The 17,239-nt window shown below is 64.3% G+C and overlaps 1 protein-coding gene across 2 annotated transcripts; it reads right to left on the bottom strand.

Moving 5' to 3' along the window:
• Positions 1 to 3,357: 3,357 nt before the first annotated feature.
• KLF15 (KLF transcription factor 15) lies at positions 3,358 to 16,731 on the bottom strand. 2 transcript variants are annotated; one of them, XM_030850724.3, is made up of 3 exons: positions 16,573 to 16,731; positions 11,302 to 12,402; positions 3,358 to 4,458 (listed from the first exon to the last, which is right to left on the bottom strand). In XM_030850724.3, the coding sequence occupies exons 2-3, from the start codon at positions 12,375 to 12,377 to the stop codon at positions 4,296 to 4,298; spliced, it is 1,239 nt and encodes a 412-aa protein (XP_030706584.2). In that variant the 5' UTR covers positions 12,378 to 12,402; positions 16,573 to 16,731; the 3' UTR covers positions 3,358 to 4,295. The 2 variants fall into 2 exon arrangements, with proteins under 2 accessions (XP_030706584.2, XP_060163807.1); XM_060307824.2 differs by lacking the exon at positions 16,573 to 16,731 and adding an exon at positions 13,008 to 15,884.
• Positions 16,732 to 17,239: the final 508 nt, after the last annotated feature.

Below are 17,239 nucleotides of genomic sequence, written 5' to 3'. Positions count from 1 at the left end.
TGTATCCTACATGTTACATATTCGTATGTTATACATGTTATGCGTCAGTATCTATGTCGGTTGACCCAGACTCTGATCCGGAGCCGCCAGCTCTCAGTCCCCTGCTCTCTGCCCTCCACAGCTGTCTCCCTCATGTCCCTCCTTCGTTCACCACCAGGTTCTGGAAGGTCTGTGTGAGTTCGTCTCCAGGGCAGCACGCCTACCGCAGGTTTTGGTTCTGCTGCTGCCCTTTTTCTTCCCTTGAGATGCCCCTTCATCCCTCCCATCGCTCTGTCTACCCCGTCCTGGCGCTCTCCTGTTTCTGCCTGGGATCTCTTCGTGCCCTCCCAGGAGCCACGGGACTTTTCACATGTTGGCGACTACAGGAAACCTCCGCAGATGCCTTTCTGGTCCCGCCGTGGGCCTCCGAGGTGTGCGTCTCTGTCTTCTGAACGCTGCTCTCTAGGCCACCATCCGTGTGTTCCTAACAGCCCCCTGACGTCCAGTATCCCTCTTGCCTGACCTCAAATACAGCAAGACCTTTTCAGCCTTGGTGTTTGTCAGAGCCCGACCTTGCCCCACGCTCGGGCCCTCACACGCCGTTCAGAGCCCCCGTCCCATCGGCTGCCGTGCAGACAGCAGGCCCCTTCCCGGCAGCTCCTCTGCTGTGCCCACTGCCCAGGCCTGCAGGACCCTGAACGATGGAGCATAAGGAGAGCTACAACCCCTGCAAGCCCCGACCCCGGGCCTTTCTGCTTCTGCCCCCCAACCCCGTGGCACTTGTATGGACTCTGGGCCCCTCCGGGCATAGACGATGGTGACATCACAGGGTTTGTTTCTTGTTTACATTCGTCCGTATGAGGCAGGGACCTGCCGTTTGCGGTCGTGCTGGTCACACAAAGCGCCTGCAGGGTTTCCCCTAGTGACACCCTGCTGTCTCTGGAGGCCTGACTGGTGGTCCCATACCTGCTGTGACACCCGTTCTGAGAACGTGGACAAAGCCACGGGGCCACCACGACTTACCCGCTGGGCGGGCGCACGGCCGAAGCCGCACCCCTCCCCTGCGCTCCTTTCCCTGTCATGGAAGCCCCAAATTTAGCTGTGCTCAGAACCTGCCAGATTAAGGCTATGTTGTCCAGCTTTCCTTGCAGCGAATGAGGCTGTGTGATTAATCCTGGCCGAAGGGACATCAGTGGACAGGCCTGTGCCGTGTGTGGGGAGCACAAGCCCTGGACTGCTCTTTGCGGGCGGGTGCGGGGCCCCCGGGGCGCCAGGCTCGAGGGCAACGAAGAAGGTGCCCGGGAGCCTCAGGGCTGTTTCAACGGAGAAAAATTCGCTTCCGCGGTGCTGGGGTCTCTTTGTTGCGGCAGCCCAGCCCACGCTGCCTGGCACGGTCTCCAGAGATGCGCCTCCCCGGCCTCTGCCCGCCGTGCGGGATGGCCCCATGCAGGGCCGGGCGGTGCCGGGCTGCTCAGGCTGGCTCTCTGCTCCGCAACCTTCCAGAGTCCTCTTACGAACTGTTGTGGGTACACTGGGCCTGCAGGCCAAGAAAAACACTCCTCTTCCGGCCACACAAGTCACAAAGGGTGACAAAGGTGGTGGCGGGGGTCTCCCAGAGGTGGCCAAGCCAGGAGCCTCCACAGCGCTCTGGACTCTGTGGCGCTGCCAGGGGCCACGGCACAGGACAACCGAGGCCCGGCTCCCGGCCCTCCGTCCGGCCGACTCAGGCTCACACCCTGGAAAGGGTCTTCGCGGCTGTTCTGTCAGCAGCAGGCTGCCACCTGGGGCTGTCACGCCCGTTCTGCGGGGTCAAGAGGCTCAAGAAACTCCCCCAGAGGGTGGGCGAGGATCAAGAGGGGGTCCTCGTCACCACCGTCCCTCCCCTCCGCGCCCCCGGCCAGCGCAGACGCCCAAGGGGGTCTGGAGCCCAGGCAGAGGGCGATGGCTTCACCACCCGGCACACACGGCCAGCCTGGCTTCGGCCCGGACAGAGGGCCAGCCGGGGGGCCGCGGCTCTGAGTGGGTGGCTGTTGGGGACAGACACCGAGAGCAGGTGAGCGGTGTCCCGGGTCAGTGCCCAGCCCCACACGTCTGTGTGCTCACGGGCTCCTCCAGTGTGACCATCCCGGTGGCCCGTGGCCCTCTTATCTAGGCTCCACTGCTTCTTTATGGATGAAGAAAGCTCTACGTTAATGCACCTGGAAATCAATGCCTCGCTTCCCCACAGCATGTTTGGCCACAGAGAGTACGTCCGGTCAGGGTCAGAGGGCAGAGGTCACAAGGCCGAGTCCTTTCCCCAGGACCAGGGCCAGTCGGGATGGGGTGCCCATTCTCAGATGGTCTGTGCTGTGCTGGGCACACCTGCCCGCTGCACCGACAGGAAAGACAGCTGTAGCGAGAGGTTCCCAGGTCAGCGGGGACGATGGCCTCCACCTCAGTAGAGGCACAGAGTACCCGTGCAGACATGCACACGTACACACGCACACGCCTTGCTCCCCCTCTCCGCTGCAAACCCACGGAGCTTCGCCACCTGCTCCAGGTCCGAGGGTGTCACTGAGAGCCCCCTGCCCGACGTGCCTCAGGCCCCGGGAAAGGACGGCCTCCACGTCGTGTGGACAGAGAACTGGGCAGCCCTCTCGCTGTGGTGCCCAATGCGGCTGCCCTGCCCCTCCTTGCTAGCTCTCGGCCCCTCCTTGCTCTCTGGTCCCCGCCGGCCCTGCTCCCAGCCCGCCAGGGCGTGCAGATGGGTCCAGGCCTCAACCTCATCTCCCAAGAGCTCGGAGCAGCTGGGCTGCGTCGAGGCGGCAGCCTAACCCCATGCACTGGCCATCCCCCCCTCCACGCGCCCCCCCACCTCCAGCGTCTGCCTCCGCCTGGTCAAGACTCCTAATCGGTTCAGAAATCGCAAGTGGACATGATGTGCCATCTCCTGGAGGGGTTCGAGGGGGGAAACGGTCTGCTCCACACCCCCGCCACGGTGCACACGGTAAGTGCATGATACATGCTCCATGCACACAAGGTGGGAAGTACCAAGCCAGGGTCTCAGACAGGAACTCGGGAGCGGTGGCCCTGTGCGCTGGACCTGGCCTGCGGTCTCTTCCCACAGTGATGCTGGGATGGGGCGGCCGTGGGTCTGTGGAAGGGAGGCAGCCCTCCAGGAAACCAGAACGAGCAGAGACCCAGCCCATGGTGTGGAAGTGGGGCTGTGGGGACCCTGCACTCCTGGACCAGGGGCTGGACACCCAAGCAGCCTTTGTATCCCTCCGGGTACACACCACGGTCCCCTGAGTGATGCAGACACGGAGACTCAGCCCCAAATCACGCCCGTTCCTGGCAGAGCAGAGGGAAGCAGCACACGAATGCCACAGTTATCAAGGTCTTTTTTTCTTTTTATTGGCAAAGTAAATATATTTTTATGAAGGACCAAAGAAAATATATATAACTGTAACATATGTACACCAGCTTATAGATTTTATTTCCAATTTACACAATGCTGACATGTTATTAAAAGATTTGCTGTAGAGGCACCTATGTACACTTTATTTACACACATTCATAGGATGTGAAATAAACCTCTCAGAACAAGCTAGTTCATTTGATATTAATTTCTAGACAAAATAAGGAATGCGTTTCTAAATCAGGGTTTTGGGAGGCTCTATCTAGCTCTTCCACACGCATCGCAGCGGCTCCCCTCTCCTCTTGAAGGTGACCCTGGAGGCTGCCGTCTGGATTTGTCTGGAAACAGGATGAGGGGCTGAGCCACACCGGTACCGTCGCCCTGGGGCAGACCTGCATCTGTCCGTCTGCCCTGCACACTTAACTCAAGCACATGCACTGCCACCTCGCTGAGAGGGGGCTTGTCCCCCAATCCCACATCCACCCGGAGGCCAGGTCCTGCACCCCAGAGCTCCCCACCGTAGCCTCCAGGGGTCAGGCCAAGGGAGGCATCTTGGACAAAGCCACGCTCACACTCCATTGCAGCCCCGGACGTCTGGCCTACTTCCTTCTTCCCAGCACGGCTCCCTCCGGGAACTGACATTTCGAAACTGCACACGTCTTCGGCCCCAGCAATCGAGCGCTAGCCCTGGCCCAGGCGGGGAGCCCAGCGGGAGAGCGGCCGGGCCGCAGGAAGGCACTAGGGCCCCCAGGCCGCCTCCGGGCCCCCCCAGGCGGGGGCGGGTGGAGGCCTGGGTCCGCATCCCCGGGCTCCAGAAGGTGGCCTGGAAGACGACAAGTCCCTCTGAAGGAGGCCAATAACTTGTTGCTACAAAGTACCGGGCGGGGCAGGTGGTCGGGCGGCTCCGGCCCGGTCGGGGTCAGGGCCGAGGCGCACGGCTGCTGCGGGGGAAGCGGTGCACCTTGACGTGCTTGGACAGGTGGTCGCTGCGCGCGAACTTCTTCTCGCACACGGGGCACTGGTAGGGCTTCACGCCCGAGTGCGAGCGCCGGTGCCGGGACAGCTCGTCCGAGCGCGAGAACCTGTGGGACAGGGCGGTGAGCGGCCGCACCACTGCAGCCCCCGGGCCGGAGCGCTCGGGGTCCGCTGGGAGGGTTGCTGTCCCCCCCTCCCCCGCTGCCCCTCCGGCCCCTCCAGGGAGGCGAGAGCAGCCGACAGCAGGCCTGTGCCCGTGCTGGGGCCTGAGGGCCGCTGGTGACCCCACAGGCCCCCGACTGCAGGTGCACCTCAAGCCCCCCTTACACCAGAACTTGGGGCTCCTGTGAGTGTCCGCACGGGCAGCCCTCCCCCGCGAGAGGAGACAGGCCCGGGGACGAGGCCCCTGCCCAGCCCTGCAGGGAGCTCCCAGCTCCTCTGTCGCTTCCGCCACGGAAGAGGAAGGGCCCTCAGACTTGGCCCCCACGACCCCTGGACCCTACTTTCCTAAAAGCTGGGCCCCCTGAGATGTCCCCAAGCAAAACTGCACCCCTGCGAGGTGTTCCTGAGGGTTTAAATGGTTTCCCTGCAGCCTTCCTATTGTGGCCCCCACCAGCGTGGGAGCCCAGAGGCCACTGGGGAGAAGCAGCTGCTAGGGGACCCGAGCTGACCACAGGGCTTAGCTGTCGTCACTGACTTCAGGCACTCCAGGCTCTCCCCACTCCCGACCCTGGGCCAGGCAGTGAGACCCCACCCTCCCTACACACGCTCTCCACCTCTGTGCTCTGCCTACACGACCTGCCCTTGGCCTCTCTCACTCCAGGACATATGCACGTACTGTTGTACTGTTCCCTGTCTGGAATGCTCTTCCCGCCGACCCATCCCTTAGAGCGCAGCTCAAATGTCACTTCCTCAGGAAAGCCCTCCAGGACTGCATCCCATCCTCAGCTCCCATGGCACTGGGCACTTCTCTTTTCTGGCCCTGGCCACTGTTGCAACTTCAGTTTTCAACTTTTTGATGAATGTCAGTCTGTGCCACTAGACCGTCAGCTCCATGACGAAAGACATACACGCCATGGCCGGCCCAGTGCCAGCGCATGGTAGGTGTCCAGTACATGCATTTATGCGAAAGAGCGGACACGGCGGCGCCCTTGGGAGGATAGAAGCTGTCAGTCGGTCCTCTCCTGCCCCAGAACACACATGCACACGATGCACACTGCGTACACATACATGCCACACGTGTGCACAGCATGAACACAGGTGCACGCACTCACACGTGTGCACACCACAAAGATGGATATGTGAACAGGAGCACCCGGCCCAACAGCCCTGTCCGTGGGCCACGCGCGAGGTAGGCGACGTGGCGGCCCGGAGCTGCTGTCCCCCACCCAGCCCAGGCCGGGACTGGCAGCCCACCTCGGGCCTGACCCTGTGTGTGGAAGCCTTGGTCCCACAGCCTGCTGAGGGCCAGGACGGTCCAGCAGCACAAGCCCAGGGAAGGCTCAGGTGGAGGGCAGGAGGGCCTCAGCACCAGATGGGGAGCCCGGCCCGGCGTCCCTCAGCCCCTCCGGTGCCAGGGTCCTGCCCCACGGCGCGATGCGGCCAGGCTTCTGTGCTTGGAGGCTGGCGCTCCACCTCCCATCCCAGGGAGCCAACCGGGGCAGGCAGAGAGCAGTGCTCTTGGCTACCTTTGCCAATAAGGAACTGGCCCGTCTGCCAGGTGAGGAAACTGAGGCTCAGAGCAATGAGTCCCTGATCCAGGGTCACCAGTGACAGAGCAGCCGAGGCCAGAGCGAAGGTCCTGCACAGCGCCCTGCCTGCCCTGCTCCCCGCAGAAGGCCTGGCCTCCTCCACAGAGCCACGCCAGGCGGCGTGCGCCACTGCAGCCCCGTGCAGGCGGGGAGCGGCATCAAGGCTCCTGGCCGTCAGGGCCCGGGCCACCTGCCCCCAGCGGAGCCAGGCCTGCCCCAGGCGAAGGCTCCAACAACGCACCCTCCCGGCCAGGGAGCCGGGACCGGCCTCCCTGGACCGACGCCAGCACAGCGAGGGCTCGAAGGGGACGAGGGGCTTGCTGGGGTCCCAGAGCCGGTGGGGTGGCCAGATGGCTCAGGCCCCCCCACCCCAACGGTGAGCCTGCGTGGCCCTGAGCAAACTCGCCACCTGTCCTGGGCCTCAGAGTCCGTCCTCTCCCGTCCAGTGAGGTCCTTGGGATTCCTGCCCACCTCCCAGGACTTGTCTCAGAGGCCAAAGTGGTGACACAACGGCCACAGCGGCCTCTCATCAGGGGGGTGCTTGGGAGGGGCAGGTAGCCGAGGGACATCCAGGCCTGAGAAGAGCTGTTCCCAGACACACACCCCCTCCTCTCCCTGTAGCACAGGGGCCCTGAGAAGCCCCCCGCCGCACCCCCCCACCACTTTCTCCCATATGGCAGCCGTCACGGGAAGGGGCCAGGTGGGCAGGAAGCTCTGCTACCTACTGCCTGGACCACCCGGGCACGTCACCAAGCTCTCTGAGGCTGCTCCTCCTGGACACAGGGAGGGGCAGACTGGCCGCAAGGACCGCGAGGGTGCAGAGGCCAGGAGCGCGGAGGGCGATCGCTTGACGGCTGTGAGCTGGGCCCTCTTGAGTCACGACCATGATCGGTGCTGCTGGGGTGCAGGCCAAGGAAGCGCAGGGGTCCAGAGGACGCTCCGGAGCCGCCCCTCCGTCAGCCAGGAAGCCACCGCTGTGCACGGTCAGGCTAACGGTGCCCCAGGGTCATGCAGTGCGCGACCTGCCCGACAGCACTCGGGCTCTGCGACTGCAGGGAAGGGTCGTGGCAGCGGGGCCGCAGCTTCGGATGCTGTCCCTGGCTCTGCAGCCTCAGCCTGCCAGCCTCCTTCTGGGCCCTCCCGCTACGTGGGGCTGCTGGACGTCGTTAGTATCCCTATTAGCTGCGGCAGGAGAGCACTCTCTGTGGATGAACAGGACTTCCCGCTGCACGGAACTGCGTCCAGGAGTGAAGCAAGGAAATCTCTGGGAAGGTGGCAAACAGCTCTTCCTGGATGGTGAGATCCAAATAGGGACAGTCTGGCCCCAGCCCCTTCCAGGGCGCCGGAACCAGGCCACTACGGGGAAGAAGAGGGCGTACTGGGCTCAGGACCAGACACCGCAGGAAGGGGCGGTTGGTGACCTGGGCCAGTGATGACCTTGGGGGACGCCATTCACGGCCCAAAGGTGTGCAGGGCAGGGCACAGGACACGACGCCACGGCCAGAACCAGCCCCAGAGGAGGAAGGGTCAACTGCTCGCCAAGACCACCAGGAAGAAGGGAGGGGTCTGGGGGCGGTGAGCTCCCCCCACGGAGGGCAGGCCTGGCTCAGGGCAAGGTCCACCCCCCACTGGAGGTGTGGAGGGGGCTGCAGAGACATCCTGAGGCTACAGGCGGGCTGAGGGCCTGGCTCTGCCACGTACCAGCTGTGTGACAGTGGACAACTTCCTGAACCGCTCTGGCCGCAATTTCCCCCTCTCTAAAATGGGACGACAGGCTGATGCCTGCTCGTGGCCTTGCAGCACATCAGGAGCTTTTGTTTCGCTGTTGCCACCCCTCCGCTCTGTTCTCCCGGCCCATACGCTGGGGCCCGGCACCTGACAGCCTTGGGGAAGAGATGACTGACATTAGGTGCCCAGGGGGAGGGAGAGGGCCTGGGGCTGCATGTGGGAGAACTGTGCTGGCCACAGCGTGGGTGGGTCGTGCTCTGTCCCGGCGGGCACGTGACTTGATCATTCTGGGCTTCAGCGTCCCCCTGTGTAAAATGTGATGGTGCCGACACATCACGGGGCTGTTGGGAGGCCTCAAAGAGCCCGTGACGTGGGAAGGACAAAGGCAGAACCATCGCAAGACTGACGACAGCTACCACTGAAGGAGACCCCGGAGACACAGGGCACAGAGAGGGCCGAGCACGCCTGCGCCGCGGAGGGGAGGCTGGCGAGCAGACCGTGTGCCCGTGGGCCAGAATGAGGAGTTTGGACAGGAACCTGAGTGCACCAAAGTAGGCCTAAAGGCCAGAACAGGTAATGAGCCCCCCGTGGAAGGAAGTATGCAAGCAAGTATGGGGATCTGTGGAGGGAATTCCAGCTCTGCGAGTCTTAGAACAGTGCCTGGCATTCCGTGAGTGCTTGTGAGCTGGTGACTGTCATGTTATCCCCTGTCCTGTCCCGACGGAGCTGCCCCAAAGCCCATCTATCCTCCCACCCAACTGCTGGAAGGACTCCCTCCACCTCTGTCCCTCGGCTGGAGGCTATGAGCATATTTAAGGGACACTCACGTCACGTGCACATTCCCAGGGGTTCAGGATCCCTGAAGACCAACGGGGGAGAAACAGCCCTTCCAAGGGGCGGGCGCCCTCAGCTTCCGGCCAGGCAGTGCGTCTGCCACATGTGACACCATGAAGGCCAGACCCAGACCTGGGAGAAGCTCCAGGAGTGGCTGACAGCAGGGACGGCTCCCAGGGGGGTCCGGGGAGAGCTCACTGTGCCAGGTACCCACCATGCCTGCCCCTGCCGAGGGGGTCCTGGGCAAGACCCGTGCAAGGGCTCAGACAGTGGCAGAGCTGAGTCCCCACCATACAGCTCCTCCCATGGGGAACTCAGTCCCTCTGAGGCCACCGTGCCGGGGCTGAGTCTGCCCCGCTGTAAAGCACTGTGGGCTGAGTGTCCCGTCTGCTCTCTGGGGCAGCCCAGAAGGGCACAGGTCCTCTCCTCCTGGGGAAGCGGGCTGGCGGGTGGCCTTGACCAAGACCACACCTTCCCGCCCTGCGGCTCCACCCAGCCTCACTCTGAGCGGAGAGGCCCCTTCCTAACAGTCAGCAGTGGCCGGGGACGGTGGCCGGGAACGTGAGGCTGCCCCACGTCTCCACAGCCTAGCCCCGCCACGAGGAGAACGCAGGCCGAGCCCTGTGAGTCTTGGGTGCCTCTGACCCAGAGTGCCACCCACGTGGAAGCCGGGCCGAGCCCCTTCCGGGTCCTTCTCACACTCTGACCTCGTATGAGAGCGACCGCACAACGCCTGGGAAGGGGCGCTGCTGTGCACCCCTGCACGCACAGCCCTGGCAGGCAGTGGCAGGGAGCAAGTCCTCACTTTCCAGATGGGAGACGGAGGCTCGCCCAGGGGACCACTGGAGGGCAACGGTGGGAGCGGCAGATCGGGGCTGGGGCTCTGACCTTCGCCACCAGCTGCCCCACCCCAGGCGTCAGGACGCCCTCTCCTGCAGCTGAGCCCCTGCATGGCCCCGAGTCTGACCACTGAACACGGCACCCCGCCAGCCCACAGGCCCCACAAGCTGCCCCGTAAGTACACCCGGCCGGGAGGCGGGAGGCCCGCGGGGCTGGGGCTGGGGCTGGGGCTCTGGAAGAAGCCCTCAGGTCTGTGGGCGCCTTTGGAAAAGCCCCTTCTCTGGCCAGCTCAGCACTCCATGGCGAGGGGCCGCCAGCATCACATCCAACACTCAGGTCACAGCTCCCAGCCACGCCACAGCCTTGGCCAGCCGGGACTCTGCGGCCAGCACCTCTGCCCAGGGGGCCAACTCTCAGATGAGATCCCAGCAGGAAACAAAAGCTGCAAACTGTCCCCCGTGTGCTGCGTGCACCCACGCACACACACGCCCAGGGTACAAACGTGCCACGCGCACACGCACCATCACATTTGGTCACGCAGCAGAGACCCACGTGGAGACGGCAAGGTGCACACACGAGCCCGCACACACAGCCACACGCCCCTCGTGAGGTCCGGTTCTGCACACGGAAGAGCGTGCCTGTTGTTACACGCACACACACGCGCGCACACACACACACACACACACGGAAGCTGCACCAGTCAAGACCCAGACTGTGTTGGCAGCACACGCACCTCCTGGGCAAGCCAGCTTCCTGCAGGGAGGGTGTCCTAAACAGGGGAGAGCCGCCGGGGGCACCCCTGAGCGTGTCGGCTCCCGACCTGCTGCCTGAGCTTCAGGAAAAGGTGGATGTGCCCTCCGAGAAGGTGGGCCCCCCGGGGGCCTGGGGGAGAGCCACAAGGGTGCCGCCCAGCTCGGCCTCTCATGGGCTGGGGAACCCTGGGCAAGCCCCCACCCTACCCCTTGGAGAGCCGGTTCCCCCACGGTGCTGCCCCCACCCCCACCCCTTGGAGAGCCGGTTCCCCCACGGTGCCGCCCCCACCCCCACCCCTTGGAGAGCCGGTTCCCCCCACGGTGCCGCCCCCACCCCCACCCCTTGGAGAGCCGGTTCCCCCCGCGGTGCCGCCCCCACCCCCACCCCTTGGAGAGCCGGTTCCCCCCGCGGTGCCACAGAGTCGAGAGCCTGGAAGGAGTCCCTGCCCACGGTGCAGCACCCCTAGCCTGGTCCTCGCTCTTCCTTGGTCTTTCTGGCTTCCCAAACCCACCGCCAGGTACCCCGTGCGGAGCACAGCCTAGGTGCCCCAGGACCCTGTAAAGACAGCTGGCGCCTCTGGTTGGGCTGTGACTTCTCTGATCTGACGCCTGGCTTCAAGTCCCTTCTGCAAAGTGGCGCGCCCTTGGGCAAGTTACTTAGCTGCTCTGAGCCTCTGCTTACTCAGCCGTAAAGGAGAGTAAGGGTGGTACTTACCCTTGGGGGCACCCCGAGGCACGAGGAGCGGTGCACACGGCTGCAGCCGCCCTGCACTATTCTGAGCCGCCCTGTCACTACCACGAGAGCCCTTCTGCGTGGCCCAGGCCCTCTCCTCCAGCACGGGCGCAGCCTTACCTGGTCACCGTGAGACTGCAGACCAGGGATCTGGAGGCACCAGAAAACCTCTGGGCGGTGCGCCAGCTCTGGCCCTGCCCCTGCCCACCCCTCTCTCCCCTTCCTAAGCAGCCTTATCTAAGGGTGGGGAGCGTGGCCTCGACAGCACAGCCGGGAGCGTGGAGACGCCCGGCCTGCCGCCGCCATACTGACCTCCAGCCGCAGCCCGGCCAGGTGCAGGCGAAGGGCTTCTCGCCCGTGTGCCGGCGCAGGTGGGCCTTGAGGTGGCTGCTTTTGGTGTACGTCTTACTGCAGCCGGGGAAAGTACACTTGTGCATTTTGATGAGTTCTGCCGCCGGATTCTTGGGGAACTTCTGGCCCATGAGGAGGCCGGCGGAGCCGGGCCCCAGGGGTCCCGACCCAATGGGCTTGGCGGCGATGGGCACAGGGGCGATGCGCACGAACTTGGAGGGCAGGTTCAAGCTGGAGGAGGGCACCGCCTGGGGCACCAGCGTGAAGGTTTGCCCCTGGATGTTGACCAGGAGCTGGGCCACCTTGACGCTCTCAGCGGCCTGCCCGGGGGAGACGGGCTCGGCGCCAGATTCCTGCTTCACCTGCACCGGCTGGATCTGCAGCAGCACGGGGATGGGGCCGTCGGGGGCGGGACCCCCACCCGCGCTCTGGCTGCCGCCCACACCAGCTCCCGGCGGGGGGGCACAGCGCTCTCTCCCACTGGCCCCAGGATGGAGGTAGCTCCTGTGTGGCCCGGCAGAGAGCTGGCCGCGGGCCTCCAAGTCCTTGCTGTTGCTTTCTGGGGCCTCCTTCACCCCTGGTTCCATGTTCTCCTCCAGAAACTCTTCGATCTCCTCCAGGGTGGGCTGGAAGGGCCTCGGGACGTCATCGGGGTCTCCCACAGGAAACTCGGGGAAGGAGAAATGCTCCCCCTTCACAGGTGCCGGTGCTTTCCGCCAGGTCCCCCAGGCCATGGGGCCGCCGTTGGCCCCAGCGCTGCCACCACTGCCGCCGCCGCCCAGCGTGGCCTGGGACAGCAGGAAGTCCAAGATGCTGTCCTGGCCCTCGGCCCCGGGGCCGCCACCGTAGCAGGAGCAAAGGGCTTGCGAGTCAGGGCTGGCACAGGAACAGAGGCTGGAGGCGTCACTGTCGTCCTCCGAGAGGGGCGAGGGCAGCGCGTGGTATGCCCGTCCGCCGGCCAGCCTGTCACCCAAGTAACCAACGGGGTACTTCAGCGACGAGAAGGTCTCGTCCACTGGAAGCAAGTGGTCCACCATGCTGGCCTAGCCGTGCTGGGGGCGGCTGCGGAGAGGAAGGAGGAGGCCCAGTCAGGAGGGCAGCGCGCTCACCCGCCACCTTGGGGGCGCCTGACCCCTCTGTGGCCGGCCACAGCCGCCCACTGCCGAACGTCTGGGTCCTGCGTCCATCCTGGCTCACGGGAGAACTCTGTCTGCAAGAGTGTTTTCTGAAATTGCACCACCTGTTTGCAAAAGTGCTCTCCAAGCCCATTGCACAACCCGGCTCTTGCGGTTGCACAGAGATTTTCCAGAACAATTCTGGGAAGGAACATGCGTGTGTCTGCAAGTGACTGGGTGTGAGTGCACGGGAGGGAGAGGGTGAGCGTGTGAGGAGGCCCTCGGCACCCCGAACAGCCAGGCGGCACCCCCGTCCAGCTGAGCAGAGTCACTGCCATCCCAAGGACAACCGACCTCAGCCTCATTCTTGCAGAATCACTGGAGGGGGTAGGAGAATGGCCACCTGCCCTCTGACCCCGTGCTGCTGCAGCTTGGGTAGGGTTTCCAGATTAAGCAAATAAAAATAAAGGCCACCCAGTTAAACCTGAAACTCAGATTCTAAAGAATGAGCAACTTTTTTTTTTTTTTTTTTGCGGTACGCGGGCCTCTCACCGTTGTGGCCTCTCCCGTTGCGGAGCACAGGCTCCGGACGCGCAGGCTCAGCGGCCATGGCTCACGGGCCCAGCCGCTCCGCGGCACGTGGGATCCTCCCGGACCGGGGCACGAACCCGTGTCCCCTGCATCGGCAGGCGGACTCTCAACCGCTGCGCCACCAGGGAAGCCCTGAACAACTTTTAATATGTGTGTCCAAACGTTAGATGGGGCAGGCTTAAAGAATTATTTCATCTGAGATGCAAATATAACTGGGCAGTTTGTATTTTAATCAGGCAAGTCTAGTCGGAGGCAAAAAATTAGACGTCCTCACGGGCTGTTTCCCCATCTGAAGGGGGACAGCCCCCCACCCTCCAGTTCTTGGACCCCTCCTGTCTCAGCTGCCTGCTCTGTGAATCAGGGAAGGCAGGGACAGGCCTTCACAAAACGCTCTCAACGGGGCCGGCACCTTCCCCGGGGCTTTCCTAGCGGTGCAAGGGCCAGGCCCTGTGGCGGTAGCCCGAGGGAGCAAAAGGCACCCAGGTCCCAGAGCCCAGCTATTATCTCCTTTGACTTCACAACTGCCTGCTGCATGGAAAATAAGACCCCTTGGGCTGCACCCCGTGGATCACTCACCACCTCAGGAAGGCCCAGCTCATGCCCGTCTCCCTACTGGACCAGGGGCTCCATGAGGGCAGGCTGGGCCGTCGGGTCGCAGCTGTGTCCCCAGCTCCTGGTGAGGCAGCTGGTGCCCAGGAGGGGCTCAGAGAACGTCAGCAGAGAGGAGAGGGGGAAGCTGAAGGCCATGCTGGGTCCGGTGTCCAAGGAGAGTCAACAGTGTCTGGCTGTGACAGGGCCACCTCTGCGGACCTTTGTCCCCACCCAGTGACCATAGCGGGGTGTTTGCTGAGGTTGGGGAAAGGGTGTTCTGCACCCAAAGCCAGAGAGCCTCTGCTCCCTGGCATCACGTCTGCACCCACCCCCTTGCTCTGTCGCGAGCACCAGTCCTGCACCTGGCACCCAGCACTGCCCAACGGTCAACAGGCCCAACCAGGGGCAGGGACCTCCCAGAGCCAGGTCATCATTAGTGACCTTGGGCAAGGCCTCGCTCTCCCAAACCTCATTTTCCCATCTGTTCCATGCTCTGATGACCGTGTCCAGGACGCTAAGGCAAGGTGACAAGTTTGCACCCAGGGCAGTTTTGCAGGAGAACGTTTGGCCTTTTGGTTTTAAATATTCAGCTAAGCATTTAAAACTGGGAGTTTAAAAACATACACTATTCACCAAATCGGGTGCTGAGAAGGAATGCAAATGCCAGATAATGTGAAGAACAGAGTCCACACTCAGCCTGAGACCCCCCCCCCCGTCGCCCACGCTGAGCTCCTGCCTCTGCAACTTACCAGCTGTGTGACCTTGGGCAGGTGGCACAACCTCTCTGTGCCATGTTTTGGATGGGGATCCTGCCAACTGTGCCTAGTTCCTGGGTTTTTGTACCACCAATGAGCTAACACACGCTGAGCACTCACTACAGGGGCAGGCGTCCATGCAGATGCCCGTCAGGACTAGTCTTCAGGGTTAGCCTCAGTGGGTGAGTATGTGGTCTTTCTGCCCCTCTGCTGTGATGCTTAGGAATCCGGGGACTCCAGCCTTCCTGGAACCAGGACTGAGGCGGTAAGGGGCAGATTGGGCCGTGTTCCTGCCCTTGAAACTCTCCCCTGAAATGTGATCACTAACTGAATATTCCATGATATTAAGGAATTACAGTTAATATTTTTAACTGTGATGATGTATTGTGGTTGCTACACACTTTTCAAAGGACGCCTTACATTTTAGAGATATAAACTGAGGTATTCACAGATTAAATGATACCAAAGAAATAGAGGGGGAAATAAATAAGTAGAGTAGGGCGGGGTAGGAGGAAACTTACAGATTCCCAAGGAGATGGGACCCAATCTCGTCCCAGCAGCCCAGCACCTGGACCCTGCCCATCCGCCCCAGACCTCAGCTCCACCTGCCCCGCTCGCACTGGCTGTGCCCCAAGCTCACCAGCTTCATGGCCTCAGGCCAGGGCCCTGGCTGTTTCCCCTCCGTGGACCCCTCTTCCCCAGCACTCTAGGAGGGAGTACCTTATTTAGATCTCAGCTCATAAGTCACTCCCCGTGGGACCTCCCTGATCACCCTCGGTTACACCACCCCACATCGCAGTCTTCCTAACAGTCGCCACTGCCTGAAACTATCTTAGTTATGTATTTGTGTACCTCATTTTCTGTCTACCTCCCCACCAGAATATAAGCCGTTCTGACTGTTACCCCAGAGTCTGAAACAGGACCTGGCAGAACTTTGCTGACTGAGTGAAAGGGCTGGGGCCGGGGTGGGGAAGCAGCAGCCGACCGCCTGGGTCCTAACGCAGGGCTCATCGGCCTGGGTGGACGCAGGCACTGAGAGCCCAGTAGGGGCTGCGGGGTGCCGGGCGCCGGCCCTGAAACACAGCAGCACGTGGCACGGCGAGAGACGCAGGCTGCGTGCAGGGGGAGGGACGCCCTGTTCCGGACTCCGCCCCTCCCCGGCCCGGCCAGGCCTGCTGTTTATCCTCCCGGGGACACAGCGGCTGCAGGAACAACATGTAATTGATAACAAGCCCAGCGCCGGCCAAGGGCCTTCCATTGGGTCAGCGTGAAAATCACGGGGGCGGCGGGCGGGGGCCGCCCTTCAAAATAAGAGTCTCCACTCCCGCGCCGCCCCGCAGGCCCCAAAGTCGCGAGCCCAGCGTCCTCGCACCTGTGGGGCGGCGGGGCTCCCCACGAGCCACCCGGCCCTTGAGGGGAAGTGATTTCAGGGGCTCAGGCACTTGGGGATTTTGTCACCCGGGCCAGAAAACAGCGGGGGTGGGGGGAGGTCCACAGGGGGCCGACCGAGGGGAGAGAGAGCGAGCGGACCGTTGCGGCGAGCGGGGTGGCTTCCCCGCTCCGCTAACCGCGCGGGGGTGCGAGTTCCTGCCGTGTGACTGCGTGTGCGGGCCGTGGTGAGAGCCGGGAGGGGCGTCCGCGACACGCTCGCGCGTGGAGCCGCGTGGTGTCCCCGCGTGAGTGGGAACGTGTGTGGGAAAGGGGGGCAGGGGGAGCCTGGGGCGCCGCCCGCGGGGCACCGAGCCCTCGGCCCGCGCCCCCTCCCGCGGGCCGGCTGCGGTGACCGACAGTAACCCCTCCGCCCCTCCCCGCCGCGCGCACGCCCGCCCGCCCGCCCGCCCGCAGGCCCCGTCGCGCCCGCCATATGGGAGGCCGGCCCGCGAGACGCGCACGGACACGCGGGGCCAGGCGCCTAGGCAGCGGGCCAGCCGCGCGGGGAAAGTGCCGGTGGGCACGTGGGGTCGCTGACCCACCAGCCTGTCCGCCCCCGGCCCCGCGCGGGGCTACCCCGCTCCTCCGACATTTCCTCCGACGCTCACGAGGAGCCTGGGACAGCCGTGCGGGCGCCCGGCCTGGCGTGCAGAGGCCCGCCCGCGCCCCCCGAGCTCCCCTGCGCCCCGCCAGCCCCCTGCGCGCCAGGCCCGGTCCACTCGCGTCCGTCCTCGCCGCGCCGCTCCCACCTGAACTCGGCGCACGGCCGGCCGGCGGCCAGGCCCGGCGGTCCCGGGGCCCTGCGGGCTGCGCTGGGGGCGGCGGCCGCGCGTCCTGCACTCGCTCTTGGTCGCCCCGGCCCGCGTCGCTGCGGCGGAGCCCCCGCCGCCGCCGCCCGCTCGGCGCTCACTCCCGGGCTCACGTGACGCGGCGGGCGCCGCGAAGGCTCGCAGGAGGCTCGGCCCCGGGCGCGCGCCCCATTGGCCAGCGCCGCGCGTCACGCGCCCCGGCCCCGCCCCCTCCGGCCCCCTCCCTTCGCAGTGGACTCGCGGCGGCCGCGGTGTCCGTTCCCGAGGCTCTAGCCCAGGTGAGAACGTGGGGCTCCGAGAAGGGCCCACGCGGGGTGGGCGCCGCGGGGCAGCCCCGGCCCGACCCGCTCTCCCCGGCTCCCACCTGCAACCCCGAGCGGGCCAACAGGTAAAGCCAGGACTTGTCGGGGACGCTGCTGGAGAGATGCGGGCGGGTGTCCGGCCAGGTGAGCCTCCCGCTCCCTCGGGAGAGCGCGCTCGCTGGAGTCCGCAGCAGCCCCTCGGGGACAGGAAGCACGAGGCGCAGAGTGAGCGGCCCAGGAGACACGTGAGCTGAGGGTGCCGCTCACCCAGCGCGCCCTTTAACCACACCTGTCGGATCCTCAGG

This window comes from Globicephala melas, chromosome 11 (genome assembly GCF_963455315.2).
Source record: "Globicephala melas chromosome 11, mGloMel1.2, whole genome shotgun sequence".
In the NCBI taxonomy this organism is placed as follows: Eukaryota; Metazoa; Chordata; class Mammalia; order Artiodactyla; family Delphinidae; genus Globicephala; species Globicephala melas.
The sequence above is the reverse complement of the archived record's forward strand: the minus strand, read 5'-3'. Positions and strand labels throughout refer to the sequence as shown.

What these genes read in the sequence shown, in the direction of transcription:
- KLF15 (XM_030850724.3), bottom strand. Translation starts at nt 12,377, where the DNA reads ATGGTGGACCACTTGCTTCCAGTGGACGAGACCTTCTCGTCGCTGAAG. An exon ending in TGGCCGGGCTGCGGCTGGAG is followed by an intron (nt 4,459 to 11,301) that starts GTCAGTATGGCG and finishes CCTGTCCCACAG; the next exon opens with GTTCTCGCGCTCGGACGAGC.